Consider the following 27,643-nt stretch of genomic DNA (forward strand, 5'->3'; position numbering starts at 1 on the left):
TTTAAGGCAAAGAAGAAAGTGTAAGTCGGCTACTGCGCGTGTGTGGAACAGGTCCGCCACGTGGACTCATGCACACACTTTCAGCAGTATGAATACAAGTAGTCCGCATCCGTGCTGTCCACAGCTGTCCTCGTCCAAACTGGAGTATAACCAAAGCTTATCCCTCAGCCTTGCCGCACCCCCCGTCATAACTCTGCACCCCCCAGTTTGGGAACCACTGCTGTAGCTGCATGTAAAGGTCAAAACGAGCAGGAAAGATAAGGACATCAAGGCCAATGCCAAATGGTTTTCTTTGGTCACATGTTCCCCTTTGTTCTTAGTTTCCCGCCACTTGTCTGTTACTATGGTTTCTGATTTGATTAGTGTTTGAGTTCAGCTGTGTCTTGTTAGTTAGTCTCGTTTAGACCTTCTGTTCACTGGGTGTTTAAGCCCTGTGTTTGCTCAGTTCCTTTGTCAGTTCTCTGTTGTGTAGAGTTTGTTGTTCTGCTCTTGTTAGGTGAGTTTCTGTTTAGTTATAATACATTTACATTTACATTTATGCATTTGGCAGACGCTTTTATCCAAAGCGACTTACATTGCATTATACTATACATTTGTATCTGAGTATGTGCAATCCCTGGGATCGAACCCATGACCTTGGCATTGCTAGTGCCACGCTCTAACCACTGAGCTACAGGAAAGCTACATAATAAAAAGTACTGCTGCAATTAGATCCTACTCCTCATCCTTTGCTGCAACCAACTGTTACAGCAGGTGGTCGTGGAGGATTTTGTCAGGTACAACATATATTCTGGACAGATCACAAAATGTGTAGCAGTTCAAATCTTTTCACAGTCTGTATCTTTCTCCACTTCTCAGGGTGATTCTGGAGGACCGTCGGTGTTTACACCTACATTGCTGAATTTCTACACCAAAACTTCCAAATTTCTGCCTTGGATAAAATGTATTTTTGGAGGTGTGAAGCAAGAGCTTGATTAATAAACATTTTATTTTCCAACAACACACTCCGTTGATTGTGTGGATTTTTGAAGCTCATGTTATATGACATCTCGATCGATTTGTCAAGTCACCTTTATTTGTATAGCACTTTTTACAATGCAGATTGTGTCAAAGCAGCTTTACAGTGATAACTGGTACATAATTTTGGCTGCACAGCAGCTCTTAAAGAATAGTGTCAATGCAGGCAGATCAAAGCACCGTTGAATATCAAATGTCAAGTGTCTGATAGTATCGCAACATTATTCAAAGTATTTATTAAAGTTCCATCCAGTTGAGGATCGTATTCTAGCTGTCATGTCGATGTGACAAACACCAAACACTTCAGTGGAAAGATGCATCGACCCCTCTCAGCAGGGCTGGTTTCCTGTGGGGGTCGATCTCATCACATGTGGTCGGACACCCTGTGTGAAATATCCTAGTATGCAAAGACATCTTACAGTTTTTTTTTTTTTACGATTGCTTTCGCACAATTTTAAAAACAAGATTAATTTTGTCAAAACACTACACACAATTCACAGATCCACACACACCTTAGTTCTTCTGCAAAATGAAACACTTCATAACTTTTCATTTAACAAAACCCAACTTTGACACCGTGTGGAACACACATGGTTCATTCTGATTCTGTTTGATTCATTTACACACTGCTGTGCTCAATCTTAAACACTTGTAACTTTTATACTTTTATACTTTTCTAATGATATAGTCATAGTTTTTATTTTTTTCAGAGATATTGTTAGAGTAATGCACATGAATATATTGAAAAGAAAGAAAGAAACAAAAAAACAAACAAAAAAAAACACAAGACCAGTACTGGTAAAAATAAATAGCATTAATATTTAGACTCATAGTTTGGGCTCTGTTGTTAACCTTTAATATTATAGTAGTGTGCAAGTAAGGGCTCCCTAAATAGTTTACAGCATTAGCAGAGATATATATTTTTTTATTCTTAAGAAACTTAAGAAACACCCCTAGTCTGTATACTAACATTATATCAGTTAAAGATATATACGGTTATGAATTCTACAGTATTCAAAATGCATGCTTACATTCTCAGTTCTTATCACCCAAACCATCTGTGGCTTCAATGCGACCGCAACATGAACAATGCTTTGTAATCGTGTTGCTCATACAACAATATATTTAAAAAAAAAAGCAACAGTCAGCTCAGTAACTCCACCCACCCTTGGAGGGTATTTATATCATGTTTAGCCAGTGAAAGCTCATCGATTGGCTTCTTCATCATGACCATCATCATCATCTCTGTGCTCCTGCTGGCCTCTCTGCTGCCACACCTGACCTTCACTGGTGAGACTGATTATTTAACAGCATATGATGATGATTTTTAGGAGTGTTTAATGTGGTAATGTTGGTATGTGCTGATGAAGTTGACTGACAGCATTATCTCTCTCTCAGATCATGTGAATGTGGGTATAGTGAACGGCAGAAAAACCACACCCCATTCCAGGCCTTACATGGTTTCTGTTCAGAAGTGTAATAAACATCACTGTGGTGGATTTCTCATTTCTGAAAAGTATGTCTTGACTGCCGCACATTGCTGGCCTGGGTAAGAGCTTGTTCAGTGTGAAATGCAATGTTTACTTAAAATTACTTTTGACTGATAATGACTGACGTGCAACCAGCATATCAGTTATGACATAAATGACCATTTCCAATACGCTCTTTCAACAGATTTGAGTTTCTGACGGTTGTGGTTGGTGCTGATGACTTGAGGAAGAGCAAGAGTTCAGATCACATCAGAGTGAAGTCCTCCATCCCACATCCAAAATATAATCCCTGTACTAGTGAGAATGACATCATGCTTTTGAAGGTAACAACCTGTAATACATTTAGTGGTTCAAAATAATATCTGGTCATGAAACAGTACCACAAACCACTATCTCTGAATTTCTATTGCAATTTCTGTTTATGGAAATGACCAAGTCCCTCTTTGAGTCTGCTTCCTACATTAATAATTTATTGCTCTATGTAGCATCAAAAAATGGGCAAAAAAGCAGAAAACTTGAAAAATCATTTAATTTTAATTTATTTATTTTCATTTATTTGTTTTTTCATTTATATACCAGAAAATAGAGGCAAAAAAAAACTCAACTCAGCCTTTACAGCTTCTGTACTAACCTCAAAAACAACAGTATAATGCAATGAACTAAAAATATTTTATAAAACATTTTTTTATTAAAATGGTTGTTTTGTTTAATTACAGCTCGAGAAAAAAGTCAAAATCAAAGAAGATGAACTGATATCAATCCCAAAGAAAGAAGCAGAAATCAAAGCAGGGACTCTCTGTACTGTTGCCGGCTGGGGAAGCGTGAAGCCTGATGGCAAAGGGAGAAGCAATGATCTAATGGAGGCAAACACGACTGTTTTAAGTCAGGCAGAGTGTAAGAAAAAATGGAAAGATGAATTCTTTGAACAACAGATGATCTGTGTATATGGCCCTGGTGGAACCTGCAGCGTAAGTACAAAAGATGATTCACAGACTTTATGGTTATGTGTGAACTTGCTTCACTAGTGACGTGTTGATCTGTGTTTCTTAACAGGGGGATTCAGGAGGTCCTTTGATTTGTGAAGGAACTGCTGTTGGTATCACATCTTTTGGTTTAAATGGTCACTGCAATTCACCTGACGGTCCTAATGTGTATACTAAGATTTCAGCATATATCAAATGGATCAACAAAGTAATTCGAAATGTTAAATGACTTCATGGAAACTAAAAAGGAAGAAATGTTTTTCTTGAATTCTTCCATAAACCTTCTTTCAATAAACGTATCATATGGCAAGCATCAATTTTAGTCCAAGTGTTCTCATTGTCATAACCATGTATGATTTAGACAGTCGTGACTGTAGACTCGTATCTCACTGAATGGGGAAAAACTGAATTACTGAAAACTGAAAAACTCGGTCAAAATTACAGTAATTAAAAAAAATACAAGCTGTGCTGCTTCAACTAAAATATATATATATATATTATTATAATAAATTAATAAATTAAATTAATATAAATATTATTATTAATAAATATAGCTGCAAGCAGCAATTACGGGGCCAAGTACAAAAACAGCACAAGAAGCCAGCCAACATGGCTTTGAGCATCAGACCAACTGCAACAGTGAGCAATTAAAGACCTATTAAGAACATTTTAGGCAAAAGAGCTGAAAAATTATCAAAAAATAGGATTTACTGTTTCATCACTTTCGACCAATAGGTGGCGCTGTGTTCAAATTGTTGTGGTATGTTCAGAGTGAGGTGACAATGACACTTGCAAAGTTTGGTGTCAATATGTCAAAGCATTGCAGAGATACAGCTTCAAGAGTCATTTTTTAATCATGCCTCAAATTCTTTGCACCGGTATATGAAAACAGTTTGACTTATCGACTTGAAATCCATAACTTTTATAAAAGTTGAAGATGATATGATGAAAATCAAAATGGCGGAAAAAATTTCATGAAGGAAAATTACGCCATAGGGTGCAATCGATTCGTCTTGACCCAAGGAATCAGAAAAAAGAATTTTGTTTCTAGCCCTTACGGTTCAAAAGTTATTAACATAAACATAAGTGCAACTTTGGACAGCTGGTGGCGCTAGAAGTTAGAGACTCCAAATTTGCTATGGACAAAGGTCAGACTGTCCTCTAACTGTGTGCCAAATTTCCCAACTTTCCTGCAAGCGGTTCTATGGGCTGCCATAGACTTTAAGAGCAGAAGAAGAAGAAGAAGAAGAAAAAAAGAACGCCAACAATAACAATAGGTGCCTCCGCACCTTCGGTGCTTGGCCCCTAATTATATAAAATAATACATTTTATGAATACATTTTTTTTCAGACAGGTCAAAATAAAATATAAAAATAAAATGAAAACAGTCCTGGATGTGGAACTCTTCCACTAGATTGGGGTCCAGGATATCATCCGAGTTGACCCAGGTTCTTTCCTCAGGACCGTACCCCTCCCAGTCAACCAGATTGTAGTACTCGTCCTCGGCACCGGGAGTCCAGCAGCTCATGAACTTGGTAAGACTCCTCGCCTTCCACCATGATGGAAGGGGGACCCTGATAATTTGACCTCTCCTCCCCCTCCTCACTGGGACCATCGGCAGGCTTGAGCAGTGAAACATGGAATGTGGGAGAAATGCGAAAATGAGACTTGCAGGGCAAGACGAAATGAGACTGGAGTGATTTGGTGTGTGATTTAGTATGGGCCAACGTACCTTGTACTCAGTTTACAGCAGGGAAGTTTCAAACGGAGATCTCTTGTGGATAGCCAAACCCATTGGCCTGGCTGATACGGAGGAGCTGGCCGACGCTCTGCATGGTTCTTCTGACGGCGAACAGCATGTTGCAGGTGAGTGTGGGCTCTTCGCTACAGTTCATCCAATCATTAACTGCAGGTATGTTGGTGGACTCTCCTGACCATGGGAATTGTGGTGGCTGGAATCCAAGTGTGACCAAGTGGTGTAAATAGACAAGGTTTCTATTTTGTATTAAAAAGGTTGTGGCCCCTTTAAGAAACCTCCTCTCTCTCTCTTCTCGTGATACTGTTTGCGCGATTGTGGGTGCGTGTGCACAACCAGAGAAGCCATTCTCACTGTACACGAGAGCTCCATGTGGTAGTGCTTGAATTTCGTCTGGTCTAATGTGGTTTCATCATCTTTTCGGGTGAATATAGCTCCAATAAGTTTAATATGTAAAAATATGTGTTGAAACGGAGTCCGAAAGACTATTTGATGTTTATATTTCAGTCAATGCTTTTGGTTCACGTGTCTGACGAGTGAACCTTGTGGCAAATAGTAAATGATTATTGGGTATGTAAATTTTACAATTTGATAAGTATTTCGAAGCAATGTTTATTTGATTGTGCTATTTTATGATTAATTCTGATTTATTTTTCTTATGGTTCATGGTTAATATGTGAAACAAAGGGAATGTGGCTTTGCCAATGTGCTCTTATTTTTCTTCTGTACCTCAGCCACTGCCGTATTCCAGTCTGTATTAACATTTAAGTTTTTTTTCCAAGTAATTTAGTTATTCCCGGTGGACTCTTGTGTGTTTTTTGTTAGTCTTTCACCTTGTATCTTACTGTATTTCAGTGGTTACATGTCCTTATCTGAATTTTATCTAGTTGATCAGAAGTGACACTTACTATTGTAGTAAGCTTATCTTTGCAACAATTGATTGTCATTTCTCAGAATTTGATTTCTTAAATTTGTGGATACGTTTTTTTTTCTTTTTGTATGGTGTAATTAGTGAAATCTTCTATTATTCAAAATCAACTTTTGTACACTTGTTTATTCAAGTTTTGCTCCCATAGACTGCTGTCATTATTTATAACAGCAGTCAGATTAAACAAACCCCAAATTTTGAAAAGCTTAATTTTGCTTCCGGTGTGTGTCTCTTTTCTTCCACCCAGTTACACAAGGATGCATTGGAAGGGGGTGACTCCAGTGGCTGGCTTGCGCAGAGAGCTCTGGGCACACTCGGCCCACAGCAGGTAATGGGACCAATCATTTTGGTTTTGGTTGCAGTATGACCTAAGGAAGCGGGTGAGTTTTTGATTAAGTCTCTCGGTCTGACCGTTAGATTGAGGGTGATAGCTGGAGGTGAGGCTGACATTGTTGCTGAGTGCTTAACAGAATGCTGCCCAAAGGCGTGAGGTGAACTGAGGACCCCGGTGCGAAACAATGTCCTCTGGCAGGCCATATATGCAAAAAACCCAGTTGCACAAGTGTTCTGCAGTCTGCGGCTACGAAAATCCGGGGTGTGGCGAGGGGGGCGTGGTTCAGCGAAGTCCGCAGCGGGAGAGAGAGGCAGGAGACGAGCGGTTGAGTGAGTGGGTTAAATGTAAATGACGAACACCTGTTTCTTGTTTCAGTAATTGGCGTGGAGAGAGTATATAACACCAGGAGAAACAGGAGTGGCTGAGAGAGAGAAGGACTACTGACTGCTTACCTCCTGGATGCTGGAATTACCTGCTGGAGTTGCTTATGTTATATTTGACCGTTTTGTGCCTGTCTGCACACCTGTTTTGTTATTTTTGAAAACACAAATAAAGCAGTCAGTAGTCAAGCCGACCCTGTCCTCTTCCTTCCTGACATTGAACTTTATTACACTGGTGCCGAAACCCGGGAAGGGAGAGGAAAGCCGCCGCCATGCAATCGTCCTCCGGAGTGCCATTTGCGGAGATTATCAGCAGCCTCGTGGGCCTACAACAGGAACAACATCAGGCCCTGCTGGACTTGCGGAGAGAACAGGAAAGATCCACAATGACTAATGCAAAGCGATGTCCTCTAGCTGTTTTCCTCTAGCTGATCGCTCTAATGGCCCGATGAGGTCCATACCAATTCTCTCGAAGGGGACCTGCATTAATGGAAGTGGGCGCAAAGGCGCTTTTGGGGTGGCCGGTGGGTTCACCAGCTGACATTCACGACAAGACGCGCACCACCTGCGCACATTCTCATGAATGCCCGGCCAAAAAAATCAGGTCATGAGGCGATTTAGTGTTGTTGCCTGTCCTAAGTGTCCAGCCATAGGATTAGAATGAGCCGCCTGAAAAAGCATTTCCCGGCGGCTCTTTGGAACTAACAACTGGATTGTATCTTCTTTTGTCTGGGTATCTTGGGTCACCCGATACAACCTATGGGTTTCATAACTGCAAAATATGGATAGGTAAGCGCGCATCCAGGTTGGAGAGGCTGACCGTCGATGACTTGGACCTGTTCAAATGCACGTTTCAACGTCTCATCGCGCTCCGAGAGAATTATTCTCTCGATTTCACTCGGTTCCCCTGAAGCAGCACTCAGTAGTCCTCGATCAGTCTCTCCCGCCTGCACCCGCGCCTCCACATCCACCGCATTTTTTCCCCAAGAGGCCTCCGTGCATAAATAACCCAGTAATTCAGAAAATGCTGGCCAATTTGTTCCCAGAATTAACGGATGCCGGAGGTGCGAATTAACTGCCACCTCAACACTATGTTTTTGTTCTCGAAATTGGATAATGACCAACACTACAGGATATTCCATTACATCCCCATGCACACACCGCACCTTAACCACGCGGCTTGTATCCAATGCCCCGGATGAAATCAGGCTTTGATGGATCGAGGTTTGGTTACATCCTGAATCCACCAAAGCCTGATAGGTACCCCCCTTGATACTCACAGGTATTTGGTACCAGCCAGGGCAAAAGATAGGGGGCAGCCACTTTCACTTTCCTAACCACTTTCTCTCCCGGTGTAAATTTTCATAAATTGGTCCCCCTGTTATACAGCCGGCTCTTTTTGTCCTGGGCTTGTAACAAATTCTCAGTTGACAGCCGCCCCAAAGTGTGAAGTTTTGTTCTCAAGTCCATGACATACTGAATTTCGTTTTTACTTTGAGATGGTCCATCTTCCCAAGTTTCTCTTAGAACAGCCCACGGGGCTGGCGTCCATAGAGAAGCTCGAAGGGGGAAAACCCCGTGGAGGCTTGCGGGACCTCTCGCACAGCGAACAACAGGGGTTCTAACCATTTATCCCAATTTTTGGCGTCCTCCTGAACGAATTTACGAATCTTGGTTTTAAGCGTGCGATTAAAACGTTCGACCAGCCCGTCCGTTTGTGGGTGAAAGACGCTGGTACGGATCGTTTTAATGCCCAATAATTCGTAAAGTTCGCGTAATGTACGTGACATAAACGCCGTGCCTTGATCGGTGAGGATTTCTTTTGGAATCCCCACCTGGGAGATTAAACTGAACAGTGCGTCCGCAACACTCTTAGCAGAAATGCTGCGGAGAGCCACTGCTTCAGGATATCGTGTTGCATAATCCACAGCCAAGCAACCGGGATTTCACTTTTCCCAGCTGCTCGCGATGGCCAGTCCGAGACTGCCTTATATTTAGCGCAGTTATTATATTAATTAAAAATGATAGCACTTTGGATGAAAAAGGTCATCCTTTGTGTTCATTCTTTTAAACTACTCCTCAACATGCATGCAGTGTAAATAAAGCAGTTATATCAATGAGATGATAGCAGTCCGCGGCCACACCCCCGTGCTAATGGTACAGCCCACGGCGCAAATTACAAGACAGAAAATGGAACAATAGAAAATCGGTTAGATTTCATTTATTCAAATGATTGTTTCTAAAGTCATAATTTAGCAAAAGTAAAATTGAAAAAAAGGGGGAAAAATTGCAAATATCCATTGATGATGTAACCGAAAAACAGGAAAAATGAACGTCTAGTTTAAATTTTTCATCTTTGCATTTGCATTGTATGGTCTGAAAATTGAATTGTGAAGCGTTACACGGACCCCAGCCCTACACAGTCACACAACATAAAGGGTAATTTTCAAAAATCCATAATAGAGGCACTTTAATGGATCTGAGGAACTCTAATGTGTGACTACACCTGCAGTGCAGCAATCAGAGTATCCAACATCAGTGAAGTCAAAATGAACAAGGTAAGAAATAAAATAGGTATTAAAAGATTAACACACTCACAGCATATTGCAGCACCCTATTGAAAAGCCATTTCCGGTGGCTTTCAGAATATACAGAATATATACATGAATTAGTGCTCAGATGATCTTAAATCCTCTAAACCTTTGAAAAAGACCACTGGTTAGCATAATAACTTCCTTTCCTTTTTTTCAGTGAGTATCATATTTTACATTTTATAGATGTAGGCTATACAATATTGCCTACATTTAAGTTTGTATAACAAACATTATAAGTATAAATTAAACATTTAGAAGTAATTCAAGTGTAATGGACCAGTCTCTGTTATCCCGTTTCCAGAGAAGAACTTGTGTTTGAGAACATATTTACCATCCAAACTATTTAAAATTTTAGGAATAAAATCATTTATTTTATGCAAAGCGTCATGTATTTCCATCACACAAAAAAACAAAGCATAGTTTGACGTTTATGTTGCTTTACATTAAATAAAATGATTTCCAGCACAGTAATGATTTTATAGATAAAATAAAATGTACACAAACCTGAAATGCACTAATTCAACAGTACTGAGAAAATTTCTCCAGAAGAGGATATGAAAAGCTTCCAATAAATAACTCAACCGCTGGGTTAAATCTGACCCAGGAGCTGAGAAACACAATAACTACCCAAACACTGAAAAAATACATAAAATAGAGTAAATAAAATTGTGGGGGTCCAGTTTATTTCTCTGGAGCTGTAAGTGTTTATGAAGTCAGCAGTGAATGACTCTAGTGTTCTCTCTTCTGTTTGGTGTATTCCTGCGGTCAGCAGACCTTAGAAACACTGCGCTGAATGTCTCTGACCGTGGGCAGATCTGGTGTTGACACTGGGGTTCAGGGGCCGTATTCACAAAACATTTTATCTTACCACTAAGAGTTCTCCTAAATAGCAGTAAAAGTTCTTAGCTAAGAGTTTTCTCTTAAAACCTATTCACAAAGATGCTGAGACCAACTTTTACTAAGGAATAGACTGAAGTCTTAAGCTAAGAGTAAGGGCGGGCGTGACATTGTTGCTATGGAGTAAACACACAGTGATTGGCTGATGGGGGAGGAGTCAGCAATTTAATCATAGAAATATTGTAGAATGAGGTGTCATGTTTCCACATTAAAATAAAGGTTTTAAAATGTATTCTAAGTGTCACTAATTAAACTTGTATATACAGTTAATTGTCCGCCTCTTGGATGTCTGCATCTCAAGAGAATGCAGAATTCAAGCAACAAATTATGTTTTATAAACAAAGTTTGGGAGAAACACATTCAAACAGTCTAATCAGTTCGAGAGGAGGAATATATACACAGATGAGAGTCAACTCGCCTGTAGTTACATCAGCAGTTTTCTGCATCCCTCTGCCACCCGCTCCTCACTCTCGGCTTGGGATACATGGGGGGAACTCTGGGTTTGGGCTAACTCCAAGCTCAGAGACCTCAATCCCTTTGGACAGCACACCAAATACGTTTATTTTTTTTAATTATTTTTTTTTTTTACTCTGTTCAATCATTTGTAAGTGTGAACTCATGAAAACCACTGCCACAGGTATTGTCCATTGGACAATATTTATTTATTTGTTAAAGATTTATTTTTGGCGTCTCATCGTAGATTCAGATCTATAAATAAAAATGTATTGCATTTATCAAGAAAAGGTTCAGCAACTAAGGCTCAATCGCTATTGCCTCAATGGTGTTCAGTGTCTTTGGGTGGATTAGGACTGTTTGTGATTTGGTCTTAGAGACTTAGGAGTCCTCTTGACTACTAACGTTTCACAGATTTAGGAGCTAGTTTTAACGCTAAAATGCTTTGTGAAATACTCTTAGAGGGAAAATTTAGGACTCCTAAAATTAGGACTGACACACCCATTATTTTTAAGAGTTTCTCCTAAATCAGCAAGTTAGGAGCTACTTTTTCTGTTGTAAATACTTCATTCCTACTGTTTTCATTTCATTAGGCTGATTTGTGAATTTATCTGCTTGGTTACAATCATTCTTCCAGTTAAAAAAATATCTTCCTTTGTTCAGCAGAACAAAGAAATTCATACAGGTGTGGAACAACTTGAGGAGGAGTAAATGACAGATTTTTTTTATTTTGGGGTGAACTATCCCTTTAATAAAGACTGCATTTATTTTATTTTTTTTAAAGCTTTATTGGTCATTGACTCCTAAGCAGATACAGTCTGGCATATTTTATGGGTGTTACCCATGACTAATATGCCTACATCTTGTGTGCACAAAGTCCAAACTTTTCAAGTTCATTTAGAGTAAACAAGCTTAGTTTAATTTATTTACAAATCTCAGAATGTTAACGGCAATTTCTGAACAATCAGCCATTTCAACTGAAAGATGAATGCTATAATACTATTGTCATCCACTAGTTGTCCATTTTTTCCATTGTTGGTGGGCATCTCTTTAAGTGGAAAGATTTCCTCTGAAACTTACTGATGAACAACACGGAAGGGCAGTATATAGAGCAAAACAAAACACCAGTCATGAATTACAAATCTAAAACAAGAGGATTTTTAGAGAGAAATCAATATAAAAAAGGAGCTTAAGTTTGTAGAGTTATGGGTCAGAAGTCACGCTTCCTCCAGCATTCTTCAAGCATACTAGCATTTGCCCAAAGCCAATTATTATGGTTTGTAAACTTTTAAATATAAATATTTCTCTTTAAAAAAAAAACAAAAACAAAACATTGTTTCGCTTCAGAATATCTTTATTAACCCCCTGGAGTCGTACGGATTATATTTATGATGGATGAATGTGCTTTTTTGGGGGGGCTAAAAAACTGGAGCCCCATTCACTACCATTATAAAGCTTGGAAGAGCCAGGATATTTTTTAACAATGTAGGAATAATATAGGATGGCTTGAGGGTGTGTGTTTGATTTTGGACTTAAAAGTTTTAAGCTGTAGAAACAAGAAACTGATCTTGTACCATACATGTAATTTTATTCATTTAAAAGTGTTGTTACTCCAGAACATTAAAGAAAAGCAACAGAAAGGTTTAATTTGTTAAAATTCTGAACACATTCATGTTCAAGCTCACAGAGACAAATAACCCAAGAAAATCATACAAATAATACTAAGTAATACACTCACTCGCAGAAACTCAGACTTCACAGTTCTTTAACACTGATGATGACATGACAATGAAAGGCAGAAATCTCAAAAAGTAAGTAGAGAGATCAAACAAAGACATTATTAATGAACAACAGGTGAACTGGATAACAATCAATGGAACAGACTGGAAACTAGGTCGAACAGAAAACAATGGAAACACAAATCACCTACACTGCAGGAAATTACCCTATTAGAAGAAATTTAACATATTTGCTCCTGAGGCTTGAGCTTGGAGCATGAATCTTTCTAGAGACCGGTATTTAGTATGCTTGAATGATTTTAAATGTTTTTGAAGATCAGAATTTGTTAGGAATCTCTTATCGCATGGAGCGCAGTGATACGGCTTCACTTCGATGTGAACTTTTTCGTGTATTTTCAGGTGTGACATCTGACCAAAAGCTTTTCCACACTGAAGACAGACGAATGCCTTCACAGTGGAGTGAGTTTTTAAGTGAAGATTAAAGTTGTGTTTCAGTGTAAAACTCTTCCCGCACTGAGCGCATGTAAACGGTTTTTCTTCAGAGTGAGTTCTCATGTGCATCCCAAGGCTTCCTTTCTGTCTGTAGCTCTTCCCACATTGACTGCAGCTGTAAGGCTTCTCTCCAGTGTGAATTCTGATGTGTTCTGTAAGGCTTCCGCTCTGTTTAAACCCTCGTCCACAGTGACTGCATGTGAAAGGTCTTTCTCCAGTGTGAATCCTCATGTGATCCTTCAGGCTTCCTCTACATGTGAAACTCTTTCCACACAGACGGCAGGTGCATGACGACCTTTTACCTTTCGTTCTTTGAGTTCTTTTCTGTGACACGTTCTGTTTAGTCTTTGAGCAGCTAGAAGATTTTGCTCTAGTCGTGACATCCTGTGATCTCTGAAGTTCCTCTTCACTAAATTCTTCACTTTCATCTTCACTCAGTTCTTCACTTTCTTCTTCACTCAGTTCTTCACTTTCTTCTTCACTCAGTTCTTCACTTTCTTCTTCTCCTCCCTTTTGACTCGGTTCTTCACTTTCCTCTTCCACTTTCATCAGATCTGAAACAAATTAAATTTACTCTCTCAAAAATCAATTAAACTGGAAATTGAAATAAATATTAAATGACCCAAATTGAAGTTTGAGAATTAAATTTCTGTTGACTATAAATCTTAGGTGCGCTTTGGCAGACGTGCAGAGAGTATCACATCATGATTTGTGAATCCAGGAGATTCAGTCCTCCAGTCTGAAACCAATTTATTTTTGATAGTGACTCTGATAGTGATTACATTTTTGATATGTATAGCTCCAAAAGTTGGTCAGTTAGAAGACTGAACCAGTGTCACCTTGATCTGCTGGATTTGTGAATTTTTCACAGTAAGACTTTTGAAAAAGATTTTGAAAAAAAACCTTGTCCATCAGTCAAGAATGTAGAAAATAAACATTTTTCATTTTTAACGTATATTTCCAGTAAACTGCGTTAATACAAAATTACTTGTTTCAGATCAAGCCTGATGTCCAAAAGCTTTCACAGTGCAGTTTCATTCGATTAACCCTTCATGAGTCGTTACATGTGTGTGTGAACAGACAATGAATAAAGTTCCAACATGAATTTAATAGTAATCCTCAAGTAAACAATTCAGAAGGTAGCAGCAACACACTAAAAACGTATGTGACCGGACCTCAAACAGAGGACAAGGAGCAACAAAGTAAGTACAAACCAATAGAATGAAATAATGATGAACACCTGTGCTGATTTAATGAATTACTATGACAACTAACGAGTGGCAGGAAAAATAGAACAAAGCACAACAGAAACTAACTGAACATAATTGTGACAGTTGTAGTACTTCACTATTCAGATTTATGAAGAGTTCCACATATCAGAGGATGCTCAAGGAAGGGTTAACTGACCCGTATTCTTATAGGTAGACTTGGATCAGCTGAGAGTCAACTGATGCAAGCTTGACTGACGTGACCTGCCAGAACTGATGCAAGCTTGTTTAGTGAAGTTAAATGCAGGAACACACCAAGCCGACGCTGACGAACTTGTGGCAACGAAAGCAGACTGCAGACTAGTTTTTCTCATGTCAGCAGTGTCTGTGTCCAAAGTTGCCCTGACACACCAATCCAACGCTAGACAGCCAACGGCCATTCTCCACCTGCGCAACATGAAATGCCTTTCCGTACCAGCAGGTGGCAGTAGCTGAACAGCCAATCAGAATGATCAGACGGCCCGACGGACTGACGAGCTCCAACGCCGATTCGACATGTCGAATTGGTCGAAAAAGAGCCAACGACGACCAACTTCAGCCGACAGTGCAGAACACTGCGAAAACTTAGTCTGTCGACGAACAAAAACTGCCCGACGGCCGACCATCGGCTCGTGTGTTCCTGCCTTAAGAGGCTTGTTTGACCTCACGCAGCACTGCACAGACCGATCGACGGCTGACTTAAAGCAGTGCATGCCTGTTAGAAATTTTGTCCGACTTGAGACAGAGCAGACGCCATGTGACTGACGTGTGGTATCAAAGTACCGCGAGAGCGATTTGAGATCAGCCGACTGATTCATTCTGCGCAGCATCTCAAGAGCGGCTGCACGAGCTCTGATGCGACACAGCTGTTCCATGATTGGCCGGATTCACGGCATGACAACGATCACGTGTTTCTTGTTTATTCTGAAAACTTCATGCTCACAAATCTGTATTTTTGTAACAGTTAAAGCTCTTTTCATGTAGCTGCGATGTTATATTGTGTCGTGTTTATCATAATAAAACTGATAAAAACATAGACCACTATTACTATTTATTCTTGTACAAACAGCAGTACATAAACTATTGAATGAAAATGTCTCTGAAACATCAGTGTATTAGGCAAATATTGAATTTATTTAACTTCAGCTGTGATAAAGCAAACGCAGCGCGAGCGTCACTACAAGAAGCAGAAAGTGTCCGACTTCACGTCTCCATTTACAGCTCCTCTCCGCCTGCACACGGATACTCTCACCTATCGGTTACATCCAGCCAATATCGAACATACTTAAGGACACACTTAAGGACTAGCTAAAAACATTCTAAGACTGAGCTCAACACAAAGACTGTTTCCTTCGACTGAAGCAGATTTAAACACACAGGATTTAAACACAACGACTGAACGCGACTGGCTCTGACTCAGAGTCGGCGCTAGAGCAGATCTACTGGAGGGGCATTGGGTCATCGGCGGGGGGGCACTGCCGTTTGAGAAATATTTTTACCAGTGGCGACATCACAGTCCAACACAGCAGAAATGCAATAAAAAAAGAGAAACACATTTTATTATTATTATTATTATTATTATTATTATTATTTGTGAGTTTCGTTTATTCTTCTTCATTTCTATATCATGTAGCCGCGTTTCCATTACACATTTGCGCAAAACTTTTGCGATTTTTTTTTAACCATTTCTTTATTTTGGTTTGGTCCAGAAAACCATTAAGTAGGCCTACCACAGCAAGTAGCCAATTGGACAAGCCACGCACCAGGCAGAAATGACATAAGCCAACACGATCACATGAGAATGCATGTCATATGCATATAATATAATCATATGCACACGAAAAACTGTGTACCATAAGCACGCCAAAACTCATTTTGGCGTATATTCTACGAGATTACAATCTCGTACTATTCATACGCATTTTCGTGTGCATATCTTACAGGCAGCCAAGTATATAACATATACACAATTCTACTGCTTAGTAGGCCTCATCAAAGCTATGGCTGGCTTTAGGCTTGTTCGACTTGATGCAGCGCCGCAAAGACCGATCGGCGGCTGACTTGAAGCAGTGCATGCCGGTAAGAAATGTTGTCCAACTTGAGACAGCGCTGACGTCATGTGACTGTGACGTATAGCTTCAAAGTACCGCGAGAGCGATTCGAGATCAGCCGCCTGAGGCAGCCAGCGCAGTTTCTCAAGAGGAGCTGCACGAGCGCGGATAACGACACAGCCGTTTCATGATTGGCCGGATTCACTGCATGACAACGATCACGTGTGTTTTGTGTTTATTGTCACGCCTTCAGCTCCACTAATGCTCAAAAATCTGTGTTTTTTATAACAGCTAAAGCTCTTTTCATGTAGTCGCGATGTTGTATTGTGTCATGTTTATCAAAATAAAACGGATAAAAACCGTAGATCCAACTATATTTTTTAACATATGCTTATGTTGAACTTTATTCTTGTAAAAACAGACGCTGTAAGCAGTACATAAAGTTTTGAATGAAAAGGTCTCTGAAACATCAGTGTATTAGTCAAATATTGTATTTATTTCACTTCAGCTGTGATAAAGTATGCAAACCGATGCAAACGCAGCGCGAGCGTCACTACGGGAAGCAGAAAGTGTTCGACTTCATGTCTCCGTTTTCAGCTCCTCCCCGCCTGCACGCGGCTAATCTCGCCGATCGGTTACATCCAGCCGCAGCCGATGTCGAACACACCTTTTAATAAGTGAAATGAACAAACGACTTACCCTCAGAAGAGTTGCCGGTGACGAGTGTTTTCGTAAATCCATTTTTTGTTTATAATTAGGCTTACAGTTAGCGCTAAATGTCTATGATAAAGACGGAAAAACTGAAATGGATTATGCACGCAGTGCGCTGAAAATCAAATGTAACAAGTTTAATAGCGACCAATAAGAATTGACCTATGATGACCAAGCCTAGTAAAATGTCATGGACAACCTAAATTAATGTTTTCCCCGTTGATTTCATTTTATTTAATTTAAGTTACAGTTTGTACATTTAATATTAAAAGAATAACTAAAAGTTTTTTTTTTTTTTTTTGGGCAACGCCATATCCTGTGGTAGGCCCTCGAGTGCCCCACCATAGCGCCGACACTGGACTCAGTCATGATCAGTCATCATATCACATTAATAATCGGCCTTACAATCGATAAGTGTGCATCAAGGCTTAAGGACTCAATGATGAATTAACTGACCAAAACTGAGACATATTTCACAAATGATAATAGACTATTGAAGCCTAGTATTACCCGACTAGATTGCTATCTTTAAACATAAAATGTGATTTATCTAATGGTTTGGATCGTCTTGTCATTATTGCAAGAAAAAAGGGACAGAGCTGTGAAATAGGCTACTGAAACTGATAATAGGCGATTATGAAAGTTTTCATAAATCAGGTGATTTAGTATTGACTCAATCTAGTGAGTATTAGAAACAGATGTTCAACATGAACATGATTTCGGAGGATCGCGTCAGCTGAATTCACAAATCATGAAGAGTCACATGCGATATTATTTACATTTCATCGCAGCGCAGATTTAAAGCCAACAGAAATCTGTATATCATACCGAAAACCATTAAAATACTCTCTGTGTGTCTTTCGTCTCCTAAACCTGAACGCAATGTTAGAGGATGTTGATTTAAAACACACGTGGACATTCGGCTATTGTTATCACGACCGATACGCGTTTCTTTCTGTTTAACACACTCAAACACACTCACGATCACATTCACACCAGCTCCAGTCTCTACAAGAGTTCAGAATGATCACCAACCTCCGTTTTCCTCCGTTTCTTCCTCTTTCACTCCGCAGGAATCCCACATGTCTTCTCTCTCCTCTTTAACAAACTCCATTCCAGCAGCTTCTTCCTCTCTGACTCTGATCCGAGAGTTTATTGATGATGGTCAGTGGGAGGAGCTCAGCTGTGTGAATGGACACCATCAGTGACCAGGACTAGTGGAATGGACAGAGGTGTTTTCATAGTGGCACAGAAATCTTCATTATTTCAACATAAAAATAAGTTTGACTAATGTACTGGACTGTTTTAGTGCTTACAACTCATCTGAATCATTTGTACTCAATTGTGTTTGAGATAGCAGTGAATTAGATCATGGAATACTGAGTGGATTTGACCATTTTTTATCCTCACCTCCACAGGTATATTAATAAAGAGGCTCACACTATATCTAAAGTTATAGCTTAGTTCAACTTGTCCTTTCAGCGTGTTCTGGTCCTCAAAACCCCAATAGCTTGTTCTCCACTGTTGCATCTTCATGGATGAGACACGTAAAGATTATTCAACCATCATTTGATTTTATATAATCAGTGAACTCTTCAACAATTCTGAGTTTGTTTCAAAAAACCTGAAACTGAAAAAACAAAATGTTCAAAACTGAATGTTTAACTTTCTATGTTAATTATTAAAATAATCAATTGCAACAGTTCTATCAGACCTAAATTAAGCAAAGGAAAACATGTCTTCTCTTCTGTGAATAAGGGCAGAAGTCAACAGAGCATGCCAGAATGAAAAATTAGTTATCTTATGCATTTAAATATTATATTTTTGTTTGTATACTTTACAAATATACTTTATACTTTATTGTATACTTTACGTTTCTCTCAGCATCTGACAGAAGTGTCTCTGGCTTTCACACACGTTTTTCAAAATAAAAGTGGAATCAGAAAAAACAGAATTTCATTTTTTGTTGTTTCTTTGAATGCACACAATGTGACCCACTCAGAACGGTCTTGTTGATAACACTGATGTAGGCTTTATCTTCTGTTCTCCATTCACTGTTGTTCTGCTGAAGCTTTCCACGCTCGTTTGACTTGTGTCTGGCCCTAAGGCAAAGTTGGAGTGTGTGTCTGAAAAGTCTCCTGTTTCTTGTGGACTTAAAAAGAAGATTCTGCGTTTAAATAAACAATTTTTTTCAAGGTAAAAGGGAGACAGAAACAGCAGTTTCTCCACCCGTGCTAACGGAGGTCATCTGGTAGAGAGCTGTGCAGGTAAACCTCATGTCTCGACCTCAAGAGCAGCACTAGAGACTGACACTAGAGAGTGCGGTCTTTAGCCTCCTCATTAGTGCGCCTCCTCCCTTGCCGGTGACCGTTAAAGAGTCCTGCTGGGATGAGATTAGGGCTACGTCACATTAATGGAACGTGTTTATTAACGACTGCACTGATTATTTCTAGATGTTTACAGAACAACACTTCAGAAAGTGAGTCAAAACCTTTTGGCTGATTCTCTGGGGACTCACACAAAAATAATATACTGATGTAGTTCAAGTTAATTTTGTGATTATTTTCTTGTTTATTCCTTGACTTATTTTCAGCAGTTTTTCATTGAACTCCTTCCAAACCAAACAGCGACAGAAGCTCATAAACTGAGTAGATGTGAAGCCTGAGGCACGGGAGGTCAAAGGTCAGCATGGGAACTCAGAATGTGAAAGGTCAAAGGTCAGCTGGTGAGGGGGAGTCAAGGTCATAAGGCAAGCTGAGCATGGGTGATCAATGTCAAAGGTCACCATCAATCAATCTTTTTCCATGTGGTCAGTCATATTTATGCTCATAAATCTTCTGGAGTGATCAGTCCTCTTCAGCGGTGTCTCTATCAGTCTTCATCAGTTCAGCTACTAGTTTAGATTCTTTAATGTGGAGTAGCAAACCATACTAGTTCAAGTGTACATCCATTAGTTTCAGTGTGTACTACATTAAAGTCAGCATGAAACTAAAGTCACTTGTCTGTTCTTCTCTATTGTGTCGTATATCTGAGTGAAACGCTTCTCAAACAAGAAAAAATGTAGGGCGGGGCTTGATTGTGTCTGTAGAGAATTGATTGGATGGTTGTGGTTTGCTATTGGTGGATCTCATGTGAGTGACAGGTTGCCCCGCCCTCATCATCAGAGAAGAGATGAGATGCAATCATAAACTCATCTAATAATCATCTGTTAGAGTCAGCCGTGAAGAGCACAAACACACTCCTGCGCCTCTCTCGTGTGTCTCGTGTCGTTTAATGAGTGTGAGTGAAGAATCACGTCTGCTGAGGCAGTGTCTGAGCAGGACAGCGGCTGGAGAGATGTGTGAGGATCTCAGCAGGACTCTGAATGACTGCAGGCATTAACAACAAGAGACACAGACAGAGCTTATGGAAACCAGGCTTTCAGATGAAGATCAGCTGAAGTCTTTGGATTGCGGGATCTACTGGGAGCCACCGTACCCTTATCCTCATCAGTTATGTGTTCATACAGAAATCAGTTCAAATCAGTTAAATGTTTTTATTTATACCAGAATATATTCATACGGATACATACATATTCAAACATAATACAAGCCTCTTTCACAGGGATTTTGCTGCTTTATTTTTTACTAAACAAGCTTTGAAGCTTTGAATCTTTTCCTGGAGCAATCATGGGAAAGCCTCAGTTCATTCACCAGCTGCTGTTCTGCTTGTTTCAGCTCAAACTGCTCCCCCTGGTGTCAAAGGAGGGGAGAAGGAAATATGGTCGCCCGCTCCCATCGTCCAGACTGAACTCTAGGGCAGTATTTCCCAACACACTTTTTGCTTCATAAATTGTAAATAGGTTTTACAAATAAAAAGCATTTGAAAGAAATTGTGACTAAACTCCATTGGCTCCTCAAACTGTCAGACAAACCTATATGACTTTGACTGTTAGAAAATTGACTAAAACTCTACAGTTTGAAAGAGAACTAAAAAATCTCAATTGGGAGCAGATTATTGCCACAGAGGACGTGGACGCGGATGAATGTTGTAATTCTATAATGACAGCTATCACAAAATTAGTGGACAAGTTTACGAAACAAAAAAAGTGCAAACAAAAAGGTGGTACTCTTCCCTGGATAAATAATGAAATAAGAAAACTTATGAAGAAGCGAGATTTGGCCTTAAATTTTTACATTCGAAACTTAACAGTGATCATTTAGCCTTCAAAGGTTTAAGAAATAAAGTGGTACAAGAATTGAGAAAAGCACAAGCTTCATATTATGCTAATCTTATAGGTAACGCAAAGGGTAACAGTAATTCCCTTTGGAAACATTTAAATGCACTAACTAATAAAACAACTAAGACTAACGGAATTCGAGAACTCATCGTAAATGGCAAGAGGACTAATAAGAGTGCAACTATGGCTAATGGATTTAATACTTATTTTGTACAATCAGTAAAAGAATTATCAAGAGATTTTAAAGAAATTGTAGGTGGGAATAAACCACGTTTAATGCCTTCTGCTGATTCCTTCTGTATAGAAGAGGTTAATGAGACAGAAGTCATACAGATTATTCAAAAATTTTCAAATTCCAAATCAAATGATATCTATAATTTGAATTGTTGTTTTCTCAAACATAACAGTAGAGTACTTGCTAAACCTTTAACACGCCTTGTCAATTTGTCCATAAGAAATTGTAAATTTCCCTCAAGCTGGAAAAAAGCAGTGATTGTGCCAATTTTTAAATCAGGAAGTCAAGATTCTATGTGCAACTACCGGCCAATATCAATTTTACCCGTACTATCTAAAGTAATGGAGAAGGTCGTAACAATACAGCTGACTAACCATTTGGAGGTCAACCAGCTCCTCCACCCACAGCAGTTTGGTTTTAGATCGGGGTACTCAACCGAAATAGCAAACTGCTGCTTCATAGAAAACTTAAAGAAGTCCATGGACAGGGGTGAGGTGGTAGGAGCAGTATTCCTTGATCTTAAAAAAGCCTTTGAAATGGTCAGTCACCACCTACTTTTATCCAAAATGTCATTGTTTAACATCTCCCCTGAGGCAGTGGGTTGGTTTGCCTCATTTCTTCAGGGGCGGGAACAGTGTGTTAAAGTGGCCAGGGACAAATCCTCATTTTTAAACATTCGTATGGGCATACCACAGGGTTCTATATTAGGACCATTGTTGTTTGGTCTCTTTATAAATGACTTGCCTTTGATCTGTCCGGGTGTCCGCTGCCAACTTTATGCAGATCATGCCGTTTTTTATGTATCCGCTAAGACACCGGAGCAGGCTGCAGAGGTTCTGTCTGCATGCATGGCTGAGGTTAGTCAGTGGCTCATTCAAAATAAGTTGGTTCTAAATCTTACAAAAACAGTTGCGATGTTTTGAACAAAAATTTCAAATACATTTGCAAAATGATAAAATACAATCAGTAACTCAATTCAAGTATCTTGGGTTGGTCCTTGACCCCCAACTAAAATTTGATAAACATATTGAGAAAATATAAAAAACAATAAGATATAAGAAATATAATTTATTAAGTTTTTAAAGTTTCAGCAATTTATGTTTTCTCAAATTGTTATTTAAGTGTACCAAAAATTTGGCTCCTGAACCCCTGAGTACATTTATCCAGAGACCAAACAGCAGTAGAGTGACAAGAGGCTCCTCAAATCAAAACTGTAAAATCCCACAGTGCAGAACATCTTTTAGCAAATCAGCCTTTCTCACAGGGATTGTAAACTGTGGAACTCATTGCCCACAGAGATTAAGATTATTTCTGAGTTTAAAATGTTCACCTCTAGGCTCAAGGCATGGCTGAAAACAAACCAAAACTGTACCCATTTGTAGATGTCTGCACGTGAATGAGTAAGTTTTTAGAATGAGTGAGTTCTGAATATGTAAAATTGCATTGTGTATTTTTTCTTAGAACTGAATATTGTGTTATTATAGTAGAAAGGCTCATCCAGGGACGGGAGTTGAAAATTAGCATTTGCTATAAACTCTATGTGCATCACATCAGCTGCAAACTTTGTTCTGTAACTATGTTTGACTGCATTGTCCCTGTGAAATAAACTAATAAATAAATAAATAACTCCACCCACCTCCATTAGAATGAGCCGCGCACAGTCTCTCTGCTTGTTTGCAGTGCAAGAGTAAACTAGATTAAAAAGTTCGTTGAGACAAACTTTAAGTTGGCTTGAAAAAGCCTAGCCTGAAAGTTTAAAGTAGTTTATAAAGTTTAAAGTTTGAAAGTTTTCAGTTTGAAAGTTTCAGTTTTAGTTTAGTAGTTTTGATAGATAGATAGTCAGGGAAAGGTGGTTGCTAGGATTTTACTATGCGGTTGCTAAGGTACTTAGGATGGTTGCTAGGCTGTTGCTATGTGGTTGCTAGGGTACTCGGGGTGGTTGCTAAGGTGTTGCTATATGGTTGCTAGGGTACTCGGGGTGGTTGCTAGGGTGTTGCTATATGGTTGCTAGGGTACGCAGAGTAGTTGCTAAGGTGTTGCTATGCGGTTGCTAGGGTACTCTGGGTGGTTGCTAGGGAGTTGCTATGGTAACCTGGGTGGTTGCTAAGGTGTTGCTAGGCAGTTGCTAGGGTGTTCTGGGTGGTTTTTAGGTGGTTGCTATGGTAACCTGGGTGGTTGCTATGATGTTACTAGGTGGTTGGTAGTTGTCACAGATGGTTACTATGGAGTTTTTATAGTTATTAGCATGTTTTTAGCCCACTTTAGCACTTAGCTAATCACTATTAGCATGTAGTTATTCACTGCTAGCATGTGTAGCATTTTGGAAGTCCAGATTGCTAGCATGAGTCAAAAGAGCCAACAGCCATGTCTCTACGATGTTCTGATGCAGAGATATAATTCTTGCAAAACGGTTGCTAGGGTACTCTGTTTGGTTGCTAGGGAGTGGCTTGGCAGCTACCAATGATGATACTCCAAAGGCTGCTTGACAATATAAACCAACCCCCATGTCTGTACGATGTTCTGATGCAGAGATATGGATTTTGCAAAACGGTTGCTAGGGTACTCTGTTTGGTTGCTAGGGAGTGGCTTGGCAGCTACCAATGATGATATTCCAAAGGCTGCTTGACAATATAAACCAACCTCCATGTCTGTACGATGTCCTGATGCAGAGATATAGATTTTGCAAAACGGTTGCTAGGGTACTCTGTTTGGTTGCTAGGGAGTTGGTTGCTAAGAAGTGATAGATAGATAGATTTAGTTTGATAGATAGATAGATAGATAGATAGATAGATAGATAGATAGATAGATAGATAGATAGATGAGAAGTGATAGATAGATAGATTGATAGATTTAGTTTGATAGATAGATAGATAGATGAGAAGTGATAGATAGATATATATATATAGATGAGAAGTGATAGATTTAGTTTGATAGATAGATAGATAGATAGATAGATAGATTTAGTTTAATAGATAGATAGATAGATAAATGAGTTTGAATGAGTTTCAATGGATTAGAAATAGTACATAGAATGGCACTTGAGTCTAATTGAGTTTTTGAGTCTAATAGGCTTCCGTAGTTTAAATTTGAATTTTGACAGTTGGAATTTGAAAGTCTTGGCTCATTTGAACATTCCGTCAATGAAAGTCAATGGGATTTTTCCGAGCTTTAATAGTCATTTTTAGGAAAACCGTAAGTCGGATCACTTAGAAAAGATATAGCACACTTGGTCAGAACAGTCTTAAGGTTTGAGCCGAATTTAGTAGTTCTAGCTTTAAAGCTCTAGGACGAGTTAGTGTTAGAAATTTTAGTCTCAGAAGAAGAATAATAACTAGAATGTACATTTCCTGAAGAAAATGTGAATGGTGCTTGCAGTGGCAAAACTATGCTAACATAATTACCGTCCTGCTAGGATGTTTTTAGCAAGATGCTAACATGATTAGCATGTTGCAACCATGATGCTAACACCCTTAGCATGCTGCTAACATGTTTTAAACAATATGCTAATCATGTTAGCATAATGCTAGCAACATGCTAACATGATTAGCATGGTTTTAACAAGATGATAACATGATTAGCATGTTTGCTAGCATGATGCTAACATGATTAGCATGCTACTAACATGATGTTAACACAATTAGCATGTTACCAGCATGATGCTAACACATTTTTACTAGTTTGTGTCATGTTTAAACCCTAAGCTAATCACTATTAGCATGTAGCTATTCACTGCTAGCATGTGTAGCATGTTGGAAGTCCAGTTTGCTAGCATTAGTCAAAAGAGCCATCCGCCATGTCTCTATGATGCTCTGATGCAGAGATATAGATATTGCTAAACGGTTGCTAGGGTACTCTGTTTGGTTGCTAGGGAGTGGCTTGGCAGCTACCAATGATGATACTCCAAAGGCTGCTTGACAATATAAACCAACACCCATGTCTTTACGATGTTCTGATGCAGAGATATAGATCTTGCAAAACAGTTGCTAGGGTACTCTGTTTGGTTGCTAGGGAGTGGCTTGGCAGCTGCCAGTAATGATAAACCAAAGGCTGCTTGCCAGTATGAATGATTTAAACCAACCCCCATGCTTGCATGATATTCAGATTTGAAGATATCCCTCTTTGCTTTGGGTTGCTAGGGTGCTCTTAATGGTTGCTAGGGCGTGGCTAGGAGGTCTTGAAGGTGATTCGTGATTGGCCGTTTGCTGCCCCGAGTCAAATGAGCCCACCCTCATGTTTCTATGACACTTCTATCCAAAGATATTCCTTTGATCTTTTTCAATGGAAGTCTATGGAACTTGTTGCTATGGTGCTCTATATGGTTGCTAGGGCGTGGCTTGATAGCTTCACAATGATCCTGGGAGACTGATTGGTCACCTGAGTGAAATGAGCCCACCCCCTTGTCTCTATGTCATTGTGATCCAGAGTTATGTTCAATACAAAATCCCTATGTAATTTCCCATAGTAGGAAAAACACAGTACTTCCTGGTTCATGGGCACGGCTTCACCATAGTATGTCTATGGGGCAAGTTTGGGTAGCTCTTGCGCCCCAGGGCTACAACTTACACCCCATTTTGAGGTATGGTCTGAGAGAGCCTGTCAGCCTCTTCAAACGTGGTAACTCACATGTTTCTACGAAATTCTCGTTAGGAGCTATGACTCGTCAAAGTTCGTCGCAATGTTAAGTCTATGGGATTTTTCGCCCGATTTTTCGCCCGCCGGACGAACATCGTACACCCGATCGCTTATAAAAGTCATAGCACACCACTCCTCAATAGGCCGGTCGATTTGACACCTCATTCGTGGGTCTATGACAAAAACTGCGGGACGAGTTACGCGCAGACGAAAGTGTCCAGAAGAAGAAGAAGAACTAGAATGTACATTTCCTGAAGAAAATGTGAATGGTGCTTGCAGTGGCAAAACTCGGCACTCTTGATTAGCATTATGCTAACATAATTACCGTCCTGCTAGGATGTTTTTAGCAAGATGCTAACATGATTAGCATGTTGCACGCATTATGCTAACACCCTTAGCATCCTGCTAACATGTTTTTAGAAAGATGCTAATCATGTTAATATAATGCTAGCAACATGCTAACATGATTAACATGTTGCTAGCATAATGCTAACACCCTTAGAATGCTGCTAGCATGTTTTTAGAAAGATGCTAATCATGTTAGCATAATGTTAGCAACATGCTAACATGATTAGCATAATGCTAGCATGATGCTAGCATGATTACCATGTTGTTAGCATGTTTTTAACAAGATGCTAACATAATTAGCATGTTTGCTAGCATGATGCTAACATGATTAGCATGCTACTAGCATGATGCTAACACAATTAGCATGTTACCAGCATTATGCTAACACATTTTTACTAGTTTGTGTCATGTTTAAACCCTAAGCTAATCACTATTAGCATGTAGCTATTCACTGATAGCATGTGTAGCATGTTGGAAGTCCAGTTATTAGCATGAGTCAAAAGAGCCAACCGCCATGTCTCTATGATGCTCTGATGCAGAGATATAGATCTTGCAAAACGGTTGCTAGGGTATTCTGTTTGGTTGCTAGGCAGTGGCTTGGCAGCTGCCAGTAATGATAAACCAAAGGCTGCTTGCCAGTATGAATGATATAAACCAACCCCCATGCCTCTATGATATTCAGATTTGAAGATATCCCTCTTTGCTTTGGGTTGCTAGGGTGCTCTAAATGGTTGCTAGGGCGTGGCTATGAAGTGTTTCAGGTGATTCATGATTGGCCGTTTGCTGCCCCGAGTCAAATGAGCCCACCCTCATGTTTCTATGACACTCCTATCCAAAGATATTCATTTGATCTTTTTCAATGGAAGTCTATGGAACTTGTTGCTATGGTGCTCTATATGGTTGCTAGGGCGTGGCTTGATAGCTTCACAATGAACCTGAGACACTGATTGGTTGCCTGAGTAAAATGAGCCCACCCCCTTGTCTTTAAGACATTGTGATCCAGAGTTATGTTCAATACAAAATCCCTATGTAATTTCCCATAGTAGGAAAAACACAGTACTTCCTGGTTCATGGGCACGGCTTCACCATAGTATGTCTATGGGGCAACTTTGGGCAGCTCTTGCGCCCCAGGAGTAC

General features: G+C 39.6%; 2 protein-coding genes and 1 long non-coding RNA gene across 4 annotated transcripts; 2 read left to right on the top strand and 1 right to left on the bottom strand.

Moving 5' to 3' along the window:
• Positions 1-2,220: 2,220 nt before the first annotated feature.
• LOC137002348 (granzyme F-like) lies at positions 2,221-3,848 on the top strand. 2 transcript variants are annotated; one of them, XM_067361918.1, is made up of 5 exons: positions 2,221-2,307; positions 2,416-2,533; positions 2,692-2,830; positions 3,224-3,475; positions 3,561-3,848. In XM_067361918.1, the coding sequence occupies exons 1-5, from the start codon at positions 2,244-2,246 to the stop codon at positions 3,717-3,719; spliced, it is 732 nt and encodes a 243-aa protein (XP_067218019.1). In that variant the 5' UTR covers positions 2,221-2,243; the 3' UTR covers positions 3,720-3,848. The 2 variants fall into 2 exon arrangements, with proteins under 2 accessions (XP_067218019.1, XP_067218020.1); XM_067361919.1 differs by having other exon boundaries at positions 2,235-2,307; positions 2,416-2,566; positions 3,561-3,841.
• A 1,726-nt stretch (positions 3,849-5,574) lies between these two features.
• LOC137002353 (uncharacterized) lies at positions 5,575-7,006 on the top strand. Its single transcript, XR_010891837.1, has 4 exons — positions 5,575-5,670; positions 5,754-5,816; positions 6,422-6,502; positions 6,884-7,006. It is a non-coding gene; the product is annotated as an uncharacterized lncRNA (long non-coding RNA).
• A 5,514-nt stretch (positions 7,007-12,520) lies between these two features.
• Positions 12,521-18,193, bottom strand: LOC137002345 (gastrula zinc finger protein XlCGF8.2DB-like). The gene is made up of 2 exons (XM_067361915.1): positions 18,108-18,193; positions 12,521-13,617 (listed from the first exon to the last, which is right to left on the bottom strand). The coding sequence occupies exons 1-2, from the start codon at positions 18,184-18,186 to the stop codon at positions 12,782-12,784; spliced, it is 915 nt and encodes a 304-aa protein (XP_067218016.1). The 5' UTR covers positions 18,187-18,193; the 3' UTR covers positions 12,521-12,781.
• Positions 18,194-27,643: the final 9,450 nt, after the last annotated feature.

This window comes from Chanodichthys erythropterus, chromosome 16 (assembly GCF_024489055.1).
Source record: "Chanodichthys erythropterus isolate Z2021 chromosome 16, ASM2448905v1, whole genome shotgun sequence".
NCBI lineage: Eukaryota > Metazoa > Chordata > Actinopteri > Cypriniformes > Xenocyprididae > Chanodichthys > Chanodichthys erythropterus.

What these genes read in the sequence shown, in the direction of transcription:
- LOC137002348 (XM_067361919.1), top strand. Translation starts at nt 2,244, where the DNA reads ATGACCATCATCATCATCTCTGTGCTCCTGCTGGCCTCTCTGCTGCCA. An exon ending in GCCGCACATTGCTGGCCTGG is followed by an intron (nt 2,567 to 2,691) that starts GTAAGAGCTTGT and finishes CTCTTTCAACAG; the next exon opens with ATTTGAGTTTCTGACGGTTG. An exon ending in GCCCTGGTGGAACCTGCAGC is followed by an intron (nt 3,476 to 3,560) that starts GTAAGTACAAAA and finishes GTTTCTTAACAG; the next exon opens with GGGGATTCAGGAGGTCCTTT.
- LOC137002345 (XM_067361915.1), bottom strand. Translation starts at nt 18,186, where the DNA reads ATGGAGTTTGTTAAAGAGGAGAGAGAAGACATGTGGGATTCCTGCGGA. An exon ending in AGAAACGGAGGAAAACGGAG is followed by an intron (nt 13,618 to 18,107) that starts GTTGGTGATCAT and finishes AATTTGTTTCAG; the next exon opens with ATCTGATGAAAGTGGAAGAG.